The 25,313-nt window shown below is 41.4% G+C and overlaps 1 protein-coding gene across 2 annotated transcripts; it reads right to left on the reverse strand.

Moving 5' to 3' along the window:
- Positions 1–20,484: 20,484 nt before the first annotated feature.
- Positions 20,485–24,479, reverse strand: LOC147616334 (receptor-like kinase TMK3). Of its 2 annotated transcripts, XM_086777395.1 has the most exons (3): positions 24,293–24,479; positions 21,698–24,208; positions 20,485–21,604 (listed from the first exon to the last, which is right to left on the reverse strand). In XM_086777395.1, exons 2-3 carry the CDS (start codon positions 24,069–24,071, stop codon positions 21,075–21,077), a joined length of 2,904 nt encoding a protein of 967 aa, XP_086633521.1. In that variant the 5' UTR covers positions 24,072–24,208; positions 24,293–24,479; the 3' UTR covers positions 20,485–21,074. The 2 variants fall into 2 exon arrangements, with proteins under 2 accessions (XP_086633521.1, XP_086633522.1); XM_086777396.1 differs by lacking the exon at positions 24,293–24,479 and having other exon boundaries at positions 21,698–24,218.
- Between the last annotated feature and the right edge of the window lie 834 nt (positions 24,480–25,313).

Below are 25,313 nucleotides of genomic sequence, written 5' to 3' on the forward strand. Positions count from 1 at the left end.
GTTGCAACTTTACCATCACGACCTTAATCACAAGACGGTCAAAATGCTCCCCCCAGCATTCTTGACATAAAACAATCATTTACAAACAGCATTTACAAACAGTTTACAATACAATTTCTATTTTAATTTTCATTTTTCCACATTATCCCTCATCAATCTACATTACTTATTCCATATTCCCTTTATATGTATACTCATCCCATCACATCATTTCCATCTCATCACTTCAGATTCCCTCACATCACATATCGTATATTCACATCCATACATCCACATCTATATGCGTACATTCACATCTACATGCATACATCTACATCTCTATGCATACATCCACATCCACATTCATATTCACCTCCATACATCTGCATCTATATGCATACACCCACCTCCACATTCACATCCACATCTATACATCTACATCTACATGCATACATCCACCTCTACATCCACATCTACATCTATACACCTACATCTACATGCATACATCCACATCTCCATTCACATCTACATCTATACATCTACATCTACATGCATCCATCCACCTCCACATCCACATCTACATCTACATGCATACATCCACATCTCCATTCACATCTACATCTATACATCTACATCTACATGCATCCATCCACATCTCTATTTACATCCTCATCTATACATCTACTTCTACATGCATACATCCACATCTCCATGCATACATCCACCTCCACATTCACACTCACATCCACATCTCCATGCATAATAAAATTCTTTTAATTAATCTAGGATGATAGTTCCTAGAATATGGTAGGAAGTCCTCTTTTTATGCTTTGAATGAAATTATTTTATGCGTAATTTCTATAAAAATTTTGCCATAGCTCCGCTACTATGACTGATAAGTCTCAATTTTTTTCTAAGGGATAAGGTTTATTATTAAGGAAATAATTAGAATGGTCTCTAATTGGATCATCAATCCATAATGGTCTCTAATTGGATCATTAAGAAAATAATTAGAATGGTCTCTAATTGGATCATCAATCCATAATGGATTGAATCAACAATATACATAAGCTAAAAGCATAGAAAAAAGCCATTAATTTGGCCTCAAGCATAGCTTAATCTTGGATTAAGAAAAAGCCTTATGAAAAGCTTCATTTGGATTGAAAAGGGTCATGAGTATGACCATTTCTTAAGTGAGAGAGGGACCAAAATTGGGGAAATAATTCACTAATCAAGATTAGTGTGACTAATCAAAATGCTTTTTCTTTTGCCCTCTTCTCTATGCTTGATTTGAGAATTTTGGAGCTTCATAGTAGCTTTCTTGTACTTGGGAGTTTGATTAGGCAAAGCATGGACTTCCTTTCAAGCATTTGAGTAGAGATTTAGTGGACATTTTCTACCCATGTGGCTACTCTTTGTTGCGCTGAATTCACACTTTCCTTGGTGCTTTTTGGAGCTTCATCAAGCATGCAATGGCCAATTTATACTTACCATGGCTACTATGGTTGGCTAAGGCATAGATTTAGCTTTGTTATGAACTCTATGGGAAGCCACATATTCACGTTTTGGCCGTACGAGGCTTGGATTTGGTTACGCACATTTTTGGAGAAGATGGACCTCAATTAATCACCATTGGAGGGTCATAGTGCTTGTCTAAGCAAGTATTAAGAGTAAGCAAGCTTTTAATCTTCCTAATGCTTCAATTTCCCCTTTTCTTGCGTATTAGGGATTCCATGAAAAATCAGGGTTCTTCATCAAATCTTGGAAGAATTTCTTCAATAATCTTCCTTCTCATGTTTAGTTACATTCATATATGTGATCAATTGTTGATTGAGCATGGAATTTCATGGAGATTTTCAATTCCTTTCATTTCTTGAGTTCTTGGGAAAAATTAGAGTTTCATGAAGTGGGAGCTAGACATGTCAAGCTTCTCATGCATCATAATGCTTGACTCTTGCAAACAAATAGATCCATTTGGATTCTATGGTTCAAGATTTGGGGGTTTTCATCAAGAAGTGCTAATTTCATGCCATTGATCCTTCCTTCTTGCAAGCTAATTGTATTGTCTTGTGGTTTGGCTAATGAGCACTATAATGATGCCATTATGCATTGACAAGTTCTCATATGAGACATTGAGTAAATATTAGAGCAAAATTTTGGGATTCTTGCTTCTTGGTGCCATTTGGATACAATACATGTTATTCATGGCTATCTCCATGCAATAGCATATGATGGAATTGCATGCTCCAATCATACTCTTGAATGCCATAACCACATGCTTTAATGTGCTTGCTTGATTAATGGGAGTTATTCTATATGATGGAAACCTGAATCAATGCTTTGGAATAGCATATGGTATGCTCTTGTGAATGCTCAATATGCATGTACATGGAGGTGTTGAATGCCCACGATTTTGATATGCCTAGAGGCATAGTTATGTTTAGATTGATGCCTTGGTGGTTATTTGGTGTTGCGGAAGAGCATGGACATTTTTGGTATTGAGATCATAATAATGGCATGAGTTCATGCATTCAATTGTAAGTGATCTACACTCTCATCCATTTCTAAGCTTTCATTTGATTCTTGCATAACTAGAAAGCTAGATATGTGGTAAGGGTACCTTGGCAATAAGGAGAAGAGGCCAAGGAGAGTGTGTCTTGAGATTTTTGTGCTATGAGTGCCGTGGGAAAGTGGTACAAAAAGGGATTAGGTCTTGGTGGTGAAGATATGGCCCAAACTTGTAACCTCAGAATTCAAACTTGGGTACAAGGGCTGGAAGAGCTTGGCTAAGAGATTAGCAAGCTTCAATGCGCTTCATCTCAACAATCATCTTGTTGGTAATTACATTTGGAGCAAAGAAATGGCACATGACACAAGTTGGTAATTGCATTTGGAGCAAAGAAATGGCACAAGAGCAAAGTGGAAAAGATTGTAATTCTTTGGTATATGCATATTCCCTATGCTTGGGCATGAAATTTAGATTAAGATCTGGTAGCACTTGCCCAAAGGTCATGCCAAAATTTATTCAGAATGAAATGCCAAATGCTTATCTTGAGTCAATACATGACATTGGTAAGATCATTTGTGGGTCAAGCTTGATGCATTGGAGACTAGTGGAACAACTTTGACTACACGCAAGTAGTACAGAAAAGCTTAATTCAATCAAAAATGTTGCAGACTATTTTGAAGGGGTTTGGAGTGTTGGATAGTACTACTAAAGAGCTTTCTAACAAGCATTAGAACTCCCGAATCAGAATTTGCAAAGGCGGTGAACTTTGGTAATTTCCACCGCATTGTTTTTTGGGGCAGATTGTACAAAACCTTGGCCCAATCATAAATGCTTCGAGCTGGTGGAAAAGTGATCATTTAGCATGAAAGTACATATTAAAATCTTTCCATCAAGCCCAAGCATGCCCAATTGTTCGGAGATCGTTTAATCGATCTCAACTTAAAGCGGGTGACTTTTTCACTAGTCAACTTTGGTCAACATAGGAAGTTGACTTATCAAATCTATTTTCACACATCCTTGATCTACTCATAAAGAACATTCCAATGACCCAAAGATCATGCAGATCGGGGTTCATTTGAGTGGTGTAGTAGAAAATGGCCATGCAACACAAATCTCAAAACAGAGAGGTATGGTGCACATCCAAAGTGGGATCCAGGTTGGTAGATGCATTCTTCTCTCCATTACAAATGTGAAAAACTAAATCTCATCAAATTTGGAGTCTGTTTGAGCAAAATACAACCTATTTGATGTTTTGGCAATTTTTGACCGCATAAGGTAGAGTGCTAAACCTTAATTCAGTCAAGAGGGTTTAGGACTATTTTGAAAGAAATCATTGGGCTTCAATCCTTATCCCATAAGCTTCACAATAAGCTTTCAACCTCATGAATCAAATTTCAGAATCACAAGTTGGATCAAATCTTGTACTACCGGAGGCATACTTGAGCAATTTTGGGTCGAGTACACTATTTGGGAGTCATCGATGACTATGATAGCGAGGATGATGAAAGCTATTATGGGGATGAAGATGATTATAGTACCGATGATAATATTTGCAATGGAAGTTGTATCACACGGATGAGAAATATTGCATTGAAGAGGATACTTCCAATGGGGCTAGAGACAATAATGAAGATTCAACATGCATGGATAATGATCGATGCAATGAAGACTGTGAGTATGATCATCAAGGACATATAGAAGGTATGTATTTGATGTGGATTTTGATGCTTATGTCTATAAAAATCAAGTTGGATATGATTCTTCCTTTGTCACTCATAGCAATGATGATTGGATCCATGAAAATGAGGTTGAATCTCAACTCAATCAAGGTGGCTACGATTCTTCCTATGAGGTCACTCTTAGCAATGACGATTCGAACCCAATTGAGAGTGATCTTACAAACTCAATTGATGAGGATAGTGATGAAGAGGATTTTGATGACATGCATGCAAGAAGAAATTTTTTTACCAAGTAACCTTCTTCAAGCATATATGGTATACAAGGACAAGGCTTCTCTCAAGCAAGGCCAACCAGAGACTTTTCATTTTCAAGGGTAATGGATGGAAATACCTATCAAAGGCCTTTATCAATTGAGAGTCAAGAAAAGGACAATATGTTTTTGAAGACATAAGGATTATGGAACATTATGATGCAAAAGCAATTAAAGTGCAAGCTTTTCTTGAGTATATGGTAGCTACTCAAGTTAGTAGTTTATGGTTCAAAAGGGAAGAGCCATTTGCACAAAGATTATTTACATTCGATGGTGAAGGAGTCACTTACACGAGACTCGAGGATTGGATTTGTAATTGGGATGCCTATTTTCATGCCTTTCCTTGTGGCGATCTTGCCAAAGTGAAGAAAGTGACTTCTCATTTCAAAGGAAGAGCTAGATCTTGGTGGTTGAAGGAAATGCACGAGAATAATTAAAATTGGCAGAATTTGGCATATGTTGTTGTGCAGCCATCATCTTGGCGAATGCAAGACATGGATTTCCATTTAACTTAGGAGATTGTGTGATGATTGAGGATACGTGGCTATATCATCTTTTTGACCCAGGTGGCATCATGTTCTACAACTTGGGAGTTGGTCCATGGAGTTTTCCATTAGATCCAAGAGGCTAGGAGGACCTTTTGATATTGATATTTCTTGTGCATCGAGATTCTGAAAAGATGCAGGGGAGAAGAAAGCTTGAGCTCTTGCAAGCACACACACACTCACAAAACCCTAAAAGAGAACACACAAGGTGAGAGGCTGAAAATCTTCTTTTTCTTCACACAACACTCCACACCAGATACAAAGATAAGAGTACAAACATATGAAAAGGTACTCAACCAAATACATACTAGGGTTCTCTATAGTGTGAACCCAACTAAATGAGCTGGCGCTATAACTATGCCTGTCACACAGCCTATCATCCCACTGGCCGCATATCACCCATGATCTCACCAACCATGCCAGTGGTGCAAGTGTGGAGCCTATCCTAGGCGAGTCATCAGTGTCCACCGCCTCACTAGATGAGCTCGATATCTCAACACTCCCCCTCGAGCTCAACTCCATCTCATGTACACCAAGCGAAGCCCTAAATCTGCAGAGCTTCTCTGTCCCAGTTTCATAAAATAGTCCACAATGCAAAGTAGATCTCACATACCTCACTACGCATCGTCTCAATGCATCCAAATGCGGCTTCCACGAGGAACCTACATAAACTGACTCACCAACCCAGCAGCATAGCTCAAATCTAGCCTGGTGATCGTCATGTAGATCAAGCTTCCTACTATGTGCCTATACATAGTAGGATCTTCCAAAATCTCTCCTAAATCTGCACCTCAACTTGCCATTCTGATCCAATGGCACTGAGATAGGCTTACAACCTGTCATACCATACTTGGACAACATGTCTAAGCCATATTGTCTCTACAGTAATCTAATACCATGTGGTGACCTAATCACCTAAATGTCCAAGAAATATCTGAGCTCCCCCAGATCCTTCATCTCAAACTTTTGTCTAAGCAAGATCTTTACATCAAGGATCTCTGCATCATGGTCCCCCTCGTAATGATCAGGTCATCTACATAGATGACAACAAGCACAACCCCTCTATCACTGTGTCTCACATACAGTGAGAAATTTGCATTAGCTACATGAAATCCAATAGTGACAAGATATTTAGAAATCCTGTCAGACCATGCTCTTGGTGCTTGTTTTAAGCCATACAAGGCTTTCTTTAACCTGCAAACATGCTCGAGGTGACTCACGTCCTCATAACCAGGTGGCTGCAACATATACACCTCTTCCTGCAAATCCCCATGCATTCTTTACATCCATCTCATGTAAAGACCATTGCTTTGACATAGCCACTGTTATCACAACTCTCACTGTTGCCATCTTGGCAACTAGGCTGAAAGTTTCCTCATAATCAATGCCATATGTCTGCACATATCCTTTGGCTACCAATCTAGCCTTGTACCTGCTTATGCTTCCATCACTGGTATGTTTTACTTTGTACAGCCACTTGCAATCAATGGCTTTCTTGCCTTCAAGCAATTGCCCCCTAAGTCCCAAGTCTCATTTCCATATAGTGCATCCATCTCCTCATCCATATCTTTCTCCCAACACATATTTCCAACAGCCTCATCAATGCATGTGGGCTCTACAACCTGTATAGCTTTTGCCATGTATTGATAGTGATGTGCCACATAACCATCATAGGTAAACCTCTGCACAGGATTCTTCACTCTCCCAGATCTTCGCAGCTTTGCATTCATGGCTTCCATAGCCTTCTTTACACCAGGTGTTCTCATAGCTGGTATCCCAAGATCCTCATCAAAGGCTCATCTCTCTAAGCCACTAGACTCTCCATCAAGCATGAGAATGCCCTACAGAAATGTCAGACATACTAAGGGGGCTCAACCACTTTCTCTTTGCCTTTATGTGATGTACTAATCACATTTGCAGGACTGGTATTATGACACAACCTACCACTCCATGGTCTATCAAACTGAACCACTAGATGAGGACTCTCCTGGTCCACTCAAAGACTGTGATTACTGACTTGCTGACTTGCATTCTGTGCAACCACATTTCCACTCACATCAGCCCCAACAACAGCTTCATTTTCAGCAGCATACCAACTACTCATCTCATCAAAAAAAACATCCCTGCTTACCCTCAACTCACGTGTAGTAGGGTTATAACACCTGTATCACTTTTGCTCAAGGGAATACCCAATAAACACACATTTTTCACCTTTTGGATCCAGCTTAGTTCTCTGCTCATCTGGCACATGCACATATGCAATGCATCCAAAGACTTTCAGATGAGACAAATTAGGTTTTCTGCTAGTAAACCTCTCCTCTCTCTGGAGTTACATTATGTATGGCTGCAGTTGGAGTCTTGTTCTCATAATGTAAACTTCTATAGAAACAGCCTCAGTCCAATAGCTATGCGGCATATTCTTCTCTCCCATCATCAATGCTCGCGCAATCTTAGCAATGTACCTGTTTTTCTGCTCAGCAACTCCATTTTGCTGCGGAGTGTATGTGCATGTAAACTGTCTCTGAATACCATTCTTCTTCAAAAATTCAGAGAACTCATTTGAGAAGTACTCTCCCCCTCCATCTGACCTTAGGCACTTTACATATTTCCCTGTTTGCTTTTCAACCATAACTCTGAAATTCTGAAAATGAGTGAACACCTCACTCTTCTCCTATACCTACACTTTCCTTGTGTAGTCAAATCAATAACTTTCCTTGTGTGGTCATCAATAAATGTCACATAATACCTGCAGCCTCCCATAGACATGTCTTCGTAGGACCCCATACATTTAAATGCACAACATCTAGTACATTTCTGCTCACATTTCTGTCACCTGAAAATACATGCTTTGTTTGCTTTCCAAATTGGCATGCTTCACATATTTTCTACATACCTTCAACTTTAAACTTTGGCAGCCCTGTCACAATTCCTTTAGTCTCCATAGACTTCATTCTCTGCACATTCACATATCCAATTCTTTTATGCCAAATATCTGTGTCTGCAACAATTCTTGAACCATTTGCAAACATCGCAACACTCACTTCATGCATGTTTATATTCAATGTAAACATTCTGCCACTCTGTTGCCTTTTGCAACCAACCTACACACACTTGTCTTTAAAGTCTTCAATATAATAACCATCAGGGTTAAACCAAACCTGCAAACCTTGCTCAATCATCTAGCTAACTAAAACCAGATTCTTTGTTATGTTCGAAACATGAAGTACATCTGCAAGGAGGTGCTTCACTTTGCCATCCTGCATAGACAATGGCACATCTCCAACATGGACAATTGGATGAGCAGTATCATCCCCTATTTCCACAAAACCTAGTCTTTCAAGATTTTTCATCTAATTGAACCACTCCTCCCCATGACTTGTCATGTCGTTCGAAACCAGATTCTTTGTTATGTTCGAAACATGAAGTACATCTGCAAGGAGGTACTTCACTTTGCCATCCTGCATAGACAATGGCACATCTCCAACATGGGCAATTAGATAAGCAGTGTCATCCCCTATTTCCACAAAACCTGGTCTTTCAAGGTTTTTCATCTCCTTGAACCACTCTCCATGACTTGTCATGTGGTTCGAAGCACCTGAATCAACGTACTATACATCATCTTTATGTGCTACTTCAACATTTTCAGACATGGCATTAACGACATGCTGCATAACAAAAAACCTTTTATTATTCTCATTGTTTCTACTCTAGGATACATAGTTGTTTTGTTGCAATTTTTCATTTTGCATGTCAGCCTGCTTCTTATAACAATCTTCCTGCACATGTCCAGGGCGGCTTACCACAATAAAAGTATCCACGTATATCATTATACTACCTTTGCTAATTTCCACGACCTCTTTGACCCCCCTGCCTCTGAAATTGGCCTCTTCCACCTGCGTGCTATTGTTGTTGTTGTGAATTCTAGGATTGTTGTTGTTGTTGCTGCTGCTGGCCATAATTCTGATTACTTGTTCGACCACCTCCTTGGCCGCGTCCCCACGACCTCCTCTACCTCGTCCTCTTCCTGAACTTGTGTAGAAGGTCTGTTGCTCTGAACTGTTTTTGTTTTTTGTGAAGACTATTGGTCTTTACCCAAGCTCTTCTCTTCTATAATCAACATAGACACCAAATCTGTGAAATCAGGAATGTTTTCTCGAGTCTGAATAGACATCTTGAACGCCTTGTATTGTGGCCCGAGACCACGTAGACAGACTTCCACCTTATCATCATCAACTACTGAAACGCCAATAGATGCAAGGGATTCCACAATACCCTTGATCTTCAATGCAAAGTCATTCACGGACATACTCTTTTTCTCCACAGTATATGAAGTTTATTCTTCAACTGTATCTTTCGTGTCTTGGTATTCGTTTTATAGAGTTTTACCAAGGTGTCCCCCCCACGCCTCCTTGGAGTGGACTTGGCATCCTGTAGTATGTGCCCAATCATGGTATCATGTATACTGATAGAGTGCCAATACATAACTTTTCTGGATCCTTGGTTCCAATCCTTGAAGTCTTTTATATCTGCAGCAGTCAGATTGATCTCCGGTATCTCCGGTGCCTCTTCATGCTCACCTTCTATGTAGTCCCAGTAACCCTTTCCCACCATCAGGAAATTTGTCAACCTGAACCTCCAAGCATGGAAGTTATTCTTATCAAGCTTCTCAGCAACAATATGATTTATGCCATCATTTGACATCTTGCCAGACACACAAATTTACCAGAAACAGCACTCTGATTTATCTTGCATGAATTGATGTATTTTCTGCAGCGGTATTGTATTACACTCAAATGTCACAACCCGTGGCCTCAATGTGCATACGTACACCCAATGGCAACTGTTGACCTCCTTGCAGTGCACACACAATGTCTGCACAACCAATCTGTCTTCCTACAGTTCTTAAAACAGAGTTCTGCATAGAATCGATGACTTACTCCCGTAGTGCTCGAAATCGCCTACTTTCTGAAAAACAGAGGTCCTAACGCACCCAAAACGTGTTTTTTGCCCGAAAAATTATTGTCCAATAAGACAGTATAGTTTCCCTATAGCTTTACTCCCGCGAAGAAAGCTCCTCAATCAGAGATCGTTTGCCGATGCCTCCCGTAGAGCTCCTGACAGGGGTGTAGTCTCGCCAACACAAATAGGAAAGAGTAGATGAAGCTCTTACCCTCGTACCACTTCCTGTGCTTCTCTTGCTTTGCAGCTCAGCCCTTAGCATGAACCAGGCTCTGATACCATGAAAAGATGCAGGGGAGAAGAAAGCTTGAGCTCTTGCAAGCACACACATACTCACAAAACCCTAAAAGAGAACACACACAAGCTATTATATATGAAGATGTAGTAGTAGTAGGGAGGAGGGAGGAGGGAGAGATCTCAAGGAGTTAAGAGAGAGTTAAAAGAGATCGTTAGTAGGTGACATGTGCAGCGAAGATTGTGGGGCGAGTGGGGCTTTGCCTCACATGTGTGAGTGTATGCTGCCTCCGTACCTTATGGGGGGGTGACGGACTGCATGCATGGAGTGCGACTCAACGCAAGGTTCAAAGGAAGATGTTGGGGGTTGGGAGAACTGGGGAAACAAAGGCTTCGATGAGATGAAGAGAACGCGAGAGACTAAGGATGAGGGAAGAGATTGTAAGAAGGCTTCGTCAAAAAGGGTAGCAGATAGGATTATTGCCTAAGCTCAAAGGCCTCAAAACCAGAAGGAGAAAGGTATGTCTATAGGTCTCACACACCTGAATTGGTAAGGAGTCAAGTCGAGTTGTTTTCTTTGTGAAGCACTATTGTGTTTTTCTCTGGTAAACCTCCATCCAAAGCCGATATTGCTAGATGGCTGTAGGATGATGTTTTTCATGGTAGGATTGTCTCTCAGGTCTTCTATCTAGGTAAAGGCTTATTTAATATTCTCTTTTACCAAAGCTTAGGCTCTTTTTGAGTTGTTTGCTAGAGCACCTCTATTTATGGATCATGCATGCTATCCCATTCGATCCTTTTTTCAATGTTAATAAAAGTCTTTCTGAAGCTTGTTCCCCCATATGGGTTGAGGTGGTAGGCTTACCTCCTTGGCTTCATCCGGTGTGCTGAGTGAGATTGCTAGTGCGATTGACCTGGTTTATATCTACCAAAAGATGATATGGGAAATCATCAAGCTAACAATGTATGCATTTCATGGAACATAGCAATAGAGACTCCCAAGTCTGTTGAAGTGGATCACTTAAGCGATTTAGGCAAAATGAAATTGATGTTGAAGTTTGAGCATTTTCTTGGAGCATGTTTTAGATGTGGTGGGTTTGGGCATATAGCTAGGAGCTGTGTAAAGAGGGTTCACTTTAAATCTGAGGGTGAAAATAAGGAAAAACATGACTGGGGTAGAAAATACGACCATTGAAAAGTTCTACAAAGATAGTGGGGAAGAGGATAAAGGAAAAGGGATTCTAAGGAATGATGGTGGGGAAGAGGATAAAGGAAAAGGGATTCTAAGGAATGATGGGAATTTTGCAGGAGAGGGATGTTGGAGAAAGGTAAAAGGAAAAATGAGTGTAAGGCAAGATAAGGAGGAGGCTAGAAAGAATGTGAATAAAGGTGGGTTGGGGCTAAGGAGGGTAGTAGATACTCTGATAATTTAAGCCCATTGGTGTATTCACACCCATTTAATCCTCTAGGGGAGGAAGATAGTGGGACCTCATCGGTTCAGAAATTCAATTGGCAAAAGTGGACGAAGCTTAGAAAGAAATTCAGAAAGAAGGTGTAAGGGGAGAGTGGAGAGGAGGTATAAATGGTGACTGAAACTGCATTATCATGAGTTCTACTATCATAGTTAATGGTTGTACATGGAATGTTAAGGGGATCAAGGATAAAAAGAAGAGCGTTGCTTTTTAGGGTGATTTAGTCAAGGAATGGGGTTTGTCCATATTAGCTTTTCAGGAACATAATTTATGCGGGCCTAAAATTTTGAGAAAGGATAAGTTTAAGGATTGGGTTGTAATGTATGGGGGTGTGAATGGAGGGTTTAGTGGAGTCATGGCCATTGTTAAAAGCTGTTTAAATCCTAGCATCATAGCTAATCATCCTAATGGGAGAATTTTGGTTGTGGAAATAGTTTTGGAAGGGGAGAGAATTTAGATAATTAATACCTATGGGGCTCATAATCATAAGATGAGGAGTGGGATGTGGGGATGGATAGCTAATTTAAAATTTCAGGATCACTGCATATTTATGGGAGACTTCAATATGGTTGAGAAACAGAGGGATAGACGTGGGGGTGTTAAAACCCTAAGATCTCTCTAGATAATTGTTATGCATAAACATGCATAAATCAAGCATAAACTCAACCACCCAACCACCCCCGAGCCCAAGGGATGCACACATGAATAATAAATGAAATACATCATACCTCTACCTTGATGTCCCATACCAGGTATAACTCCAATCCAATAGCATGTAGCTAAAGTGTGAAATGGTAGATGAGTAGATATGGACCTCTACACAAGAGACCTAGCATAAGCCTCCAAGCCCTTAAGCCCCCTTGAGAGTGTGCCCCATGCCTCTACACAAGAGACCGAGCATAAGCCCCCAAGCCCCCTTGAGTGTGCCCCATGCCTCTATTATATAGGAGGGCCCTCAAGTGACTCTTGACTTTCCATTCCTCATGTGTGACCCTTGGATGCCTGACCCTAACCTTAACCCTTAAGGTTAATCCTAACCCATGCTCCACTAGAGCTTGTTCCCATGCTCTCATGCTCACAAGCCTAATGTGGGTTAGCCTCCTAGTATATAATGTGTATATAACATAGCACACATAATGTACATATAACATACTTCCCCTCTCTCAAAACATTGCACTCTTGCAATAAAAAGAAGGAGAACTGCGCTGAACAATCTCAACCGACTCCCAAGTCGAATTCTCAATTTTCTTATATTTCCACCTAATTTTAACCTCAGGGATTAGTCAACTACAAAGTTTTCTTTCCCTGAATTCAAGTACCTTATCAGGTTCATGTGGAACATAGGATAATTCATCGACTTCAACGGGTTCTTGAGGAGTAACTGTGTTATCCTCACCTCCCAGTTTCCCTTTCAATCTATTGATATGAAAGACTGGATGAACTCTAACAATTGGAGGTAGTTTCAGTTCATACGTAACCGTACCAATCCGATGTATAACTCGAAATGGACCACAATATCTAGGAGATAAATTCGACCTTTTTTTCATTGAACAAGTCTGAGAATCTTTAGGAACATTAAAATAAACTAACGCTCTTGGTTCAAAAGACCGAGATGAGCATCCCCTATCATCATAAAACCGTGCCCTATTCATGAGTACTCCTGATAGAATCCCGAGCTTCGATCAGCATTTCCTATATATCTCGCAAGAAATCCCTCGATGCATCAAGCTCGATGTCCTGAAGACCCACATCAATAGGTGCCCTGAGTTAATACCCATACATAAGTATGCACGGACTAAAACCAATAGCCGTATATTTAAAACTGTTATAGGTAAATTTCATCATTGAAATATTTTTCAATATGATGATTTTCTAGAGACATATGTATGAAGCATATACTCTACAATCTGATTCATACACTCTGTTTGCCCATCAGATTATTGCGGATGATCAGAATAATTCACATTCAAAGTAACTTTCTCGTTGTAAACCATTCGGAATAAAGTAAGAAAGCATGGCATTATAACAGCAGAAACCAGGGATTCATCGACGCCCCGACATACCCACATCTGCATATAGAATAATCGACGTCTCGAGTTACCCATATCAACATAGAGAGTCATCAACGTCTCGATGAGACACATACGTCCATCCGTAAACCTATCAGGCTGATTGTGTAAATCACCTAAAGTACGAAACTAAAGAAAAAAATACCAACAAAGAAAAAATTCAAATTTCCTTATCCGAACACAACAATATAAACTTGTTTGAACTCTAAAGAAAGAGATTTCAACAAGTGAAAATGCCGACGAGATTACCCTCATCAAAAACATGTCCAAAAAGAATAGCTAAACAATGGTAAAAAATCATGAATATATCGTTTAAAATTAATCCAAACATAAATATCCATTAATACGAGATATAATCGTATTAATAATATGCGAATAACCTGCATCTATCTAATGTCAGTACGAGAAAACGTACTTCAACATTAAATAACCCTCGAAAATATTAAATTCTCGAGAAAAAAATTATCATGATTTTTTTTAAATTTTTCCTAATTTATAAGACCTCAAAATATGATAATTTTGAATTCCACGAAACCTATCTCATGGCATTCCAAACCTATATTTTTTTCAAAAAAAAATTAGCAATTAAATTTATCAAAATACCATTGATATTTTAAAAAATATCAATTTTTAAGATTTTTAAAAATAATTTTAAAATATTTCTAATTTTTTTTTAGAATCCCATCGTTCATGAAATTTTCAATTCCGCCCGACAATTCTCAAATCCCATGAAAATTTTTAATTTTAATGAATTTTTTTAATTTTTTGGATCAAAAAATATAATTTTAAAGAAATTTGAATGGTCATGGTCGCCCAAATGGACACACCACATGCCAAACATCAACCCCACATTTTCTTGAAATTTAAAATAACCTGTCTAATTTTTCACCAATTTTCAAGAATTTTTTAAATTTTTTAAATTACCCCAAACGCATTTAGAATACAAACGATCAAAAAAATTTCAAAATTCCAACGGTTTTCTCGGAATACGGAAAGCCAAAAGTTTTGGAAAAATGAAAAGACAAAAAAAAATTGGAATGTGAAAGGTCAAAAGTTTCCAAAATATGGAAGGTCAAAAGTTTTTCCGAAATTCGAAAAGCCAAAAGGTTTCGGGAAAACAAAAAGCCAAAGGTTTTCCGGAAGTTAAAAAGCCAACAATTTTCAAGAAGAAATTTTCAAAAAAAAAATTTCTCAAATCCAACAATTTTCACTATTTTCCAGGCTTTTTCCAAGCTTTTTTGAGATAAATTCAAAAGCTTTTTTTTTTTGAAATAATAAAAAACTTATTTTTTTAAAAAATAAAAATAAGCTTTTTTTAACTTATTATCATTTTGATTTTTTCTAAGGGGGTGATTTTTTTCGCTCGACTGCAGTGCAGCCCCTCCCCCCGATCGCCTGCACGTGGACAAGTAAAAGAGAGAGGGACTCTCACTTCTCCCCTCTCCTCCCTTTCCTCTCCATTTCCATCTATCTCCTCCAATCTCTTCTCTCTCTCTCTCTCTCTCTCTCTCTCTCTCTCTCTCTCTCTCTCTCTCTGTTAAACAGAGAGATTAGCTTAATCTTTAATTAAGATTTTTAACTAAACTTTTTAATCATAATTATCATTAATTATGATTAATCATGTTTAAAAAATCATTTTCAAGAGATTTTCTTCCAAAAAAAAGAAAAAAAAATCAGATTTGAGAGACGGAGAGAGTTCCACGCACATGGGAGAGCATCTCATGCATCAACACGGTGTCTCCTACTGAATTTCAGTAGAAATTGATAGAAATTTGATCGCATTTTCGCGAAAAAAACTCGCAAAAATTGTATAAAAATATATTTTAAATCAAAAAAATGCTCAAAAATTTTTAAAAAATTTAGAAAAAATTTCTAAAATTTCTTAAAATTCAAGGAATCCATTCTAACAAAAATATCCACCATAAACTCTATGGTATTTTTGTAAAAAATTCCATTAATGCTTAATTTTAACCATAAAAAATAAAAAAAATAGCATTAACTCACGGTATTCCCCCGCAACGTCAATTCGTCCATTGAATTGTAGTTACACACGTTCCAATCACCATATCGATGATCCACATGCAATTCATCAACACAAATCAACAACATAATATTTTTATTAGTAAATATTAAAATTTACTTAAAAAATCAACAATTAAATAGAGATTGCTCTGATACCACTGTTAAAATCCTAAGATCTCTCTAGATAATTGTTATGCATAAACATGCATAAATCAGGCATAAACTCAACCACCCAACCACCCCTGAGCCCAAGGGATGCACACATGAATAATAAATGAAATACATCATACATCTACCTTGATGTCCCATACCATCAAGAGATATAACTCCAATCCAATAGCATGTAGCTAAAGTGTGAAATGGTAGATGAGTAGATATAGACCTCTACACAAGAGGCCATAGCATAAGCCTCCAAGCCTCCAAGCCCCCAAGCCCCCTTGAGTGTGTCCCATGCCCTATTATATAGGAGGACCCTCAAGTGACTCTTGACTTTCCATTCCTCATGTGTGACCCTTGGATGCCTGACCCTAACCTTAACTCTTAAAGTTAGTCCTAACCCATGCTCCACTAGAGCTTGTTCCCATGCTCTCATGCTCACAAGCCTAATGTGGGTTAGTCTCCTAGTATATGCACACATAATGTGTATATAACATAACACACATAATGTACATATAACAGGGGAGAGCATTGTTTTGATGGGACAAGGAAAGATGAAGTGGGAAGGGCTGAGAGGGAGATTAGGCCTAAGGGATGGATGGGAGATGGGTGATTGGGAATAAGATCCTAGACACACCTATTTTAGCTTGCAATACTTTGGGTCATCAACCAGATTAGATAGGGTTTTCTTTAGCCAACAAGATGTGTGGGTTCCTCATACTCAGAATATCTGTGGATTACAGTACTACATGTATGATCACATGCCCCTCAAATGGGAATGGCATATAATGGGTTAGAAAGAAGCTAAGCTAAATAAGTGTCCTACCCCCCAGGAAACTAAGGATACGCAACTTGCTTCTAAAGGATGATCTATTTGTCAATTAGACTAAAGAGGCAATAGAGAGGCTTAAAAGGAGAGGTAACATGCAAGGATCTTGGAGAACTCTTGCCAATGAAATGTAGGGTATAATTAGGGGGGTTAGGGAATTGAGAGCTAAGGAAAGAAGATAAGAAAGAAACGGATGGGATGATCTCTTAGAATCTCTGCAAAAAAAAGAGGCAGGTTGGAAAACTAACTGCTGAAGAGAGAACTTGGTATTTCAAGTATCAAGCTGGGTTAAAAGAGTGAAGATGAAAAATGAACCAGGAGAGAGGAAATTAGATATAAATGGAAAACTTTCAACAACAAAAGGAAGCCAGATGTGTACTTGTTTAAGCTGACTGAGAGGTTGAAGGGTAAAAGGAGGTGATAGATAGGGTCGTAGATGAAAATGGAGAAGAGATAAAAGTGATGAGATAGAAATGGGTGGAGCATCTGGGGGATCAACCCTCAACCTTAAGGAAGACTACTCAACCAGAAGGTTCCAAGCTGAGACCAAATTGTTAGAGCAAGTTAACAAGAGATTGTACCCTGATAGGGCTAAATGGCTGGAAAGAGATATAGAACTAGAGGAATGTTGGGATGCCCTTCTAAAGTTGGGAATAGAGAAATCTCTTGGGGATGGGATGGACTGTGCCTATGTTCTTCATTGCTTTCTAGTCTTCTTTAAAGAAATTTATATGGAGAATGTGCAAAAATGCCTTTAAAACAGGTAATCTGGAGGATAAGGGCTTAAAGAAAGGGTTGGTGACAAAATGCCTATGACGACAGATTCAATCATTGGAGACCTATTACATTGCTGACTGCTGTTATATACAAAATCTTGGCTAAAATCATTGCCATTAGAATCACCCTTGCCCTTCAGGAGATCATATATGAGAAATAGCATGGCTTTAAAAGGAAGGTCTATATATATCACAATATTTATGCTACTATGCTAGGGAGAGATATGGCCTTGAGGGATAAGCAAAAAAATGCATTCTCTTGCAACTAGACTTGGAGAAGACCTATGATAGGGTTCATTGGTTATTTGTGGCTAGAGTGATGGAAAAAATGGGATTTGGTTTCATAATGGCCTCTTGTATATACACCCTTACCTTGGGAGGAAACTCTAAACTGTTGTTGAATGGGAGGGTGTTGGGGGAGTTGAGGTAAACAGGTCAGTTAGACAGGGTTGTCCTCTTGCTCCTTTATTATTTGCTATAGCTTGTCACCCCCTGATTGTGGCCTTAGAACATGCCTCTACTGGGGGGGAGAGTAATTGGGCTAAAGTTGAGCAATGGATGAAAACTGGTCATTCAGTTAAATGGAAGGGTGTTGGGGGGTTTGAGGTAAATAGGTCAGTTAGACGGGGTTGTCCTCTTGCTCCTTTATTATCTGCTATAGCTTCTCACCCCCTGATTGTGGCTTTAAAACATGCCTCTGCTACTGCTGAGTTGAGAGTAACTAGACTAAAGTTAAGCAATGGAGAACAACTGGTCATTCAATGCTTTGCAAATGATTCTTTAATTTTTATGGGAGAGCCGATAATGACAATGTCAGATTGGCCTTAAGAATTATACAAGAGTTTGTAGATGCCTCTAGCTCAAAATGTAATATTGACAAGTCTAAATTAATCAGCCTCTGTGAGAACAATGATTTTGACTTAGAAAGATGGGGGTGTGAGGTTTTGAAGAGGGGTCAAATTGTTACGTACTTAGGGGTCCCTTTTGGAGTTGAGGTGACCAACAAACAACTAACAGGCTAGGCATTAGACAGATTCTTTTTAAAACTCAAGAAATGGGAAGGTATCAAAGTCTCCTTCCATGATAAGGTGGCTATATGCAACACTGTTTTGAATGTCTATATAATGTTCTTATGCCTAGTATTGGATTTTGGAAAAGGACATTGGCAGAAGATTGTTAAACCTATAAGAGATTTTGTATGGAGGAATGCTAGATCCAATAAAAAGGCATTGCCCTAGCTTGCTTGTTGGGACAGACTCAGCCTGCCTAAAGGTGATGGAGGGTTGGGTATTCTTCATCTCCCCTCTCATACAATTGCCAAGTTGGCTTTACTTCTACCTATAGTAGCAGAAGGAAATTTGGACAAGGATGTCAAAAGAACTAGTGGATTGCTCAACTATCTATTTTGATAGAGTCTGAAAAGGTCTAGGTTGGAAAGACAATTTGTTTTTTCATGTCCCTCTCAAGATCACAAGGTCCCTCTTCTTCAGGATGCTTTGCACAAAATGGAAAGAGATGTTGAAATTAATGGTTTGGGATGGATGTGGTAGAGCTTCAAGGAATTCTTTACTGTGTCTAGGAATCTGCTGGACTCACAAGTTTAACCCTCCCATTGCTTTACAAGACCCTAGAATAGCCAAAACTATGAACAACAAAGGACTGAGAAAATTCTCAAATTTCTCAAATAGAGCATCAGTTGGATGAAAGGAGCCTGAGTAGTTGGTAATGGAACTTGCTTTGTCTCATAGGAAAGGACAACTTGTCAAATATGTGTTGGATGAGGCACTGAAAGGTTGGACATCCATGGCAGTGGATGAATCGTATTGGGTAAGGAACTAGGCCTAGTTTAATGGATCCAAGTTGGACAGAGGTACAACCAAGGCTTTGTACTATGCATTGAGAATGAGTGAGGATAATGTCATTTATTGTAATAGAATCTGGAAAGTGAACTGGAGCTCCAATTGTAGAGAAGGAAATGAAAGGCAATATGAAATACCTACTAAATCGTAGGTCTTTCTGTGGAGAGTGTGCATGGGAGCTTTGCCTATTAGTTCTAAATTGGTGCAGAGAAATTTTACCAATGGATGCTACCCTAGATGTAAGACTGCTTTGGCAGATGGGAAGCATGCATTTTGGGATTACCCTGCTGCCATTAGGGGAACCTAGTCCAAGATTGGGAAATGGATCCATAGTAACTTAGGGGGATAGAAGGAAAATGGAGGTATTGTTAATAGGGAGATTTTGCATATCTCGATGGATGAAGCGTGGAGGTTGGAACTCGCAAAGGTTGGGTTAGCATGTTTGTGAAGTTTGAAATACAAATTTTTCTTAACGACAACATATAGTGACCCTCGATAGCCAAAAAAGGAGGTATACAAGACTTCAAGATGCATATCTCGATGGATGAAGCGTGGAGGTTGGAACTCGCAAAGGTTGGGTTAGCATGTTTGTGAAGTTTGAAGTATACATTTTTCTTAACGACAACATATAGTGACCCTCGATAGCCAAAAAAGGAGTTGTACATCCACCATCTATCATCCCCAAAAGGAAATTCTTGAATATTTTAGTGTGAGATTGTGCACGAACACTTTTGTTCCTAGGAATAGAGCCATTACAAACGGGAGCTAATTAGGATTTTTCTTCATGTTAAAAAAAAAGTTCCAATGGAATCACATTTGAAGAACTCTTAAGTAATTTCTAGTTATGAGTTTTTCTAGGTTTTAGTATTGCTTTGTAAGTGTCATTGTGAATGAAATGCATCCCTTGTAAGACAATCCATGGCCCCTTTGCCATGCTAGTTTACACATGCATTGAACGTTCAAAACTTTCGACCATAGACGTTCAAAACTTTCAAGCCTCTATGGTCGAGTTAGAAAGTTTCCGTTGCATGAATTTATTAAAGTGAGGACAGTTATCCAAAAATGAAAAGCTATGACAACAAAGATTCTAAGAGATGGAAGCCAGCGAGATAGAATAATACAGCATACAGGCCACAGCCTGTATGGTTACATAGCAACAAACAGCCTCTGGCATGGAAAGGGGGGCAGGGCGGCCTTCCCGACATACGGCCGTTATGTTCACAGTCACATGGGATGGGTCCGCCTCACGAGGCAAACATTCAAAACGACACACAGCTTCCGTGACAAAAGGCTGCAATTTTAAAAGCTTTTGGGCAAAGACCAAATGCTAAGCCCGCGCACCCCCCCCCCCAAAAAAAAACACACACACACACACACACACACACACACACACAAAAATTTACATTTTTTAAAGTACCGCTTTTGCCCGCGAAGTGTTGGCGCCAGCTTGCAGGTGTACGTCGCCAGCCCAAAAAAAAACAACATATTGCTCTTTTTCATGACCCACCTGCCAGTGGCTGCCACGCTACTTCAATCATACCACGTGGCACTTGCCACTTGGACTCCAATTCCTATCACCATGACGGACTTATCTGCCGGAGCTCATCCTTCGACGGACTTTCCTGCCGCACCTGACCTTCGACCCTAGCCTACGACAAAATTACTACCCCCGCAGCTACCTTCCGTCGCTCGACGTGAAGGACTCCGCAAAGCCAAGCGGCCTGCTTGGCATGCTCCCGTTGGTGTCGTCCAGATCGTTGTGCGAAAAGAAGGCGGACGTCGACGACGCGGACGCTCCCTCGTAAGCCTGCCATTTCTTCAGCGCCTGCGGCAGCGTCAGGTCCAGATCGATGCCGATACCCTCGTCGCCCTCAACATCCGTCGGCTTCCACTTTTCCACCAGCGGCGACAGCACGTTCACAGCATGGCTCATGTCGGGTCGGTGCCACGCCTCCCTCGTCGTGCAATGCCCCGCGAGCTCTGCCACCGATCGGATGCTCTGCAACGATTCGCCCGTCACCTCCAGTACGGGATCAATGGCACGGCAGAAGTCTTCATTCTTAGAGCTCATCCGCCGGAACCATGCGACGAGGTGGGCGCTCTCTTCCGGCTGAGTTTCGTCGAGAGCTTTCCGTCCGGTGATGAGCTCCATGAGAACGACGCCGAAGCTGAAGACGTCGGATTTGGTGGTGACGCGGCCGGTAACTGTTCCAAAAAAGAGGCGACAGAAAATACGTTCATAGAAGTCCGTTCTACGCAATCCCACGACACTAAAACAGAGCGGTGTCGGGAAAATACCTGCGTACTCCGGGGCCAGATAGCCGAACGTGCCTGCAAGCCTGGTTTCGACGGAATTTTTGTCTTCCGTCGCCAGTTTGACGAGGCCGAAGTCGGAAACTTTGGCTCTGTAATCGTCCCCCAGCAGAATGTTGGACGGCTTGAGGTCACGGTGAATGAAGCTCGCCTGGTGCGCCAACCCGTGGAGGTACTCCATGCCGCGAGCCACATCCAATGCTATGCTCAGCCGCCTCTTCAGACTTAACGGCGGAAGGCCGAGCTTCCCAAACTCAAACAAATGCTGACTGAGAGGGCCCAGCGGCATGTACTCATACACCAGTAGCCGTTCGTTCCCGTCAATGCAGTAGCCCAACAAAGCCACCAGATGCCGGTGCCGGACTTTCGTCAATACGGCAATCTCTGACTGAAACTCTTTCAGCCCCTTATTGCTCACAACAGACGCCTCCATCCTCTTGACGGCAATCTTTGTTCCGTCGTCCAGCTCCCCCTTGTACACTACGCCGAAGCCACCCTTGCCCAGCACATTCTCCTGGCTGAAATTGTTGGTCACATTGCGCAGAACTTGAATGGAAATTACCAGATTTCCCGCCTCCACCATCTGCACCCCGTCGCCGCTCTCCGTCCTGCTCTCCGTCCAGTCGGTGACCCTACTCCCCACAGTGAACTTTACCACCTCCGGATCGTCAGGCCCTCCTGCAGGATGCACCATTACTGTATTTGGGCTCTGCACCCTGCTGTATTTCTTCTTTTTCTTCACCAGAAACAGAGCCAGCATGCCCGCAAAGAAAGCTATGCACACGGCTCCGGCAATGCCTCCGGCAAGGACTCCGACAATAGAACGTTTGCGTGGCTTCTCTTGTGCCTGTTGGCCCGTCGTAGACGATGACGACGGGTCGCTTCGGGTCGGCGAACCTCCGCTTCCAATCACTCCAGCAGAGGGTGCCGTGACGGGCTGCTGCTTGTTTGTCGTTGGGGTGTTTGGAGCCAGTGCCGGTTGGAGATTTCTGCTAATGTTAGGATTGCCAGAAACATCCATATTCACGCCGGGCAGCGATGGCACGGGAGCAAAAAAATTGTTGTTCTGGAGTGACAGGCGACGGAGCGAAGTGAGGGAGGCGAGAGACGACGGAATGGTTCCGGTGAGCTTGTTGTCGTTAAGAATGAGGTTCCGCAGGGAGGTGAGATTGGCGACGGCTGGAGAGATGATACCGGAGAGGTTATGGCTAGGAAGGTTAATGGTGATGACCTTTCCAGTTGCAATGTCGCACGAGATCCCCGTCCACGAGGTGCAAGGATCGTTGCCGCCCCACGATACAGCCAAGTTGGGCGGATATCCGACACCACCCAAGAAAGCGATTAGCGCGTCCACTTCGAGCGCACAAGCGCCGCCGATCTTTTGCGAGCAGAAAAAATTCCCTGCAAAAGAAAAATTTTCCGGATTGAGGGACGGAATGCTGGGCAGCGCTCCGTCCAGATGATTGCCTTGGATGAAGAAGGAGGTGAGGGAATTGGAAGTGGCGAATGTGGCGGGGATGGGTCCGACAAGCTGGTTGTCGTTTAATCTGCACTCCTTCAGGGTAACGAGGGAGCCGAGACCTGCCGGAATGGGCCCAGAAAATGCATTCACTTGAAGCCATAGCTGCGAGAGTGTCTGCATTGTTCCGACAGGCTCAATGGTTCCGGTGAGCGGGCTAGGGCCCTGCTGATTGTTGAGCTGAAGAGAGACGAAGCTAGCTGTGGAGAAAGAGGCCGGAATAGAGCCAGAGATATAGTTGTAGGCCAGATGCACAGTCTGCAGATTGGGCAGGGCGGCGATGAAGTCTGGCAGGCTGCCAGAGAGATGGGTGGCGGTGAGGCTGAGGGTGGAGAGCTGTTGGAGATCGGCTACATCTGTTGGAAGAGACCACCCACCGGAAGATATATTCAAAGAAGAGTAATCGAGGGAGATTAAAGTGAGGGAGGTGAGGCCGTGGAAGAAATCGGAAGGGATTGTTGTGAAGGATTGGAAATCCATATACGCCGTCTGCAAGCGGGAGAGGCCGCTGAGCGATGGAAGAGGCCCGGTGAAGTTGTTCCCCTGCAGCCCAATGGCCTGCAGATTCACCATCCGGTTGAGCGACGCGGGAAGCTTGCCGACCAGCTTAGTGTTCTTCAGCTGAATTCCGATGACAGACGTCCCGTCGCATTGGATGTATTCCCACTTGCTGACGCAAGGATCATCGCCGGACCACGACGGAAGCTTGGCAATGCCGCCCACGTTCTGCAGAAGCTCTTTCAGCACGGCGAAATCCGCCGGATCCGTCGCCCCCTCCGCCACTGTTGCCAGAAGAAGCGCCAAGGCGACGACAGAGAACAGAGTAGAAGACGAGGCCATTTCCGGGCCGTGGAGGGAAGTTTGTGACGAGGATTTCTGCAGCAGACTACACCCCTGCCATAGCGAGGTCAAAGTTGGAAGCTCGTCGCTTACATCTTGCCACCAAATGCATGCAGCGGAGACCAGCAGCTATGGTGCTGAAAGAAACAAAACAACCGTAAGGACTAAGGAGTACAGAGGAAAAGAGGAGCTCTTGGCTATGGCGACAGAGGAGACCATACCGAGTGAAATGAGGAAAGCCTGCAACCGAAGAGACCATTAATTTTTTGGAGTCGAGGAACAACCCCCACTTACTGCGCTATACGCTATAAGTTATAAGCCTTGTGCAAACCTTTAGTCTAATCTTCTCCTAGTATATTCATGAGGCTTACAAGCACTATCCCTCACCTCAAAAGAGAGGAGAAGCTTAGACATGTGAGGAGGTGTCATCAATTTAAAATAAAAATGTGAGGTTTTTTAATTTCATAGAGAGAGAGAGAGCGAGCAAGAGAGAGAGTGTGTGTGTGTGTTTAGAGAGAGAGTGTGTGTGTGTGTGTGTTTAGAGAGAGAGAAAGTGTGTGTGTGTGTGTGTGTGTTTAATTGACTAACTGATAGAGAGAGAGAGCTAGCAAGAGAGAGAGAGAGAGAGTGTGTGTGTGTGTGTGTGTTTAATTGACTAACTGATAGAGAGAGCACCAATCTAATAGGGTAAGGGGGGAAGAGAGAGAAGAGAGAGAGAGAGGGCGAGAGAGAGAGAGAGAGAGAGAGAGAGAGAGAGAGAGAGAGAGTTTGATTGATTAACTGATAGAGAGACACACCAATCTAAATAGGGTAGGGGGGAAAAGAAAGAAGAAAATCTTATAATTTTTTAAAAACATATTAAACTTGATAGAGAGAGACACACCAATCTAAATAGGGTAGGGGGGAAGAGAAAGAAGAAAATCTTATAATTTTTGAAAAACATATTAAACCTTCTAAATTTCATGAAATAAAAACTAGAGAGAAACACAAATCTAAGAGATAGGGGAGAGAGACAGAGAGAAAGAAATAAATTTCTATTAACGTGTACAAAAGCCAAAATGGCTTATGAGACCAAATACATAGATGAAGACCATAAAAGTCTTATGCTGAATCTATGGTCAAAGAAAAGAAATATCAAACTAAACCAAAAACAAGCCTAGTGTAGATCAGACATGTGCCACTGAGTGGCTAGTTTTGGGCTACAAAAATTTTGAATAAGCACATTTCCATCACAAAAATTTG

This window comes from Cibotium barometz, chromosome 38, assembly GCF_041138505.1.
Source record: "Cibotium barometz isolate CiBa-2024 chromosome 38, ASM4113850v1, whole genome shotgun sequence".
Lineage (NCBI taxonomy): Eukaryota > Viridiplantae > Streptophyta > Polypodiopsida > Cyatheales > Cibotiaceae > Cibotium > Cibotium barometz.

What these genes read in the sequence shown, in the direction of transcription:
- LOC147616334 (XM_086777395.1), bottom strand. Translation starts at nt 24,071, where the DNA reads ATGGCCTCGTCTTCTACTCTGTTCTCTGTCGTCGCCTTGGCGCTTCTT. An exon ending in TCTGGCCCCGGAGTACGCAG is followed by an intron (nt 21,605 to 21,697) that starts GTATTTTCCCGA and finishes TTTTTGGAACAG; the next exon opens with TTACCGGCCGCGTCACCACC.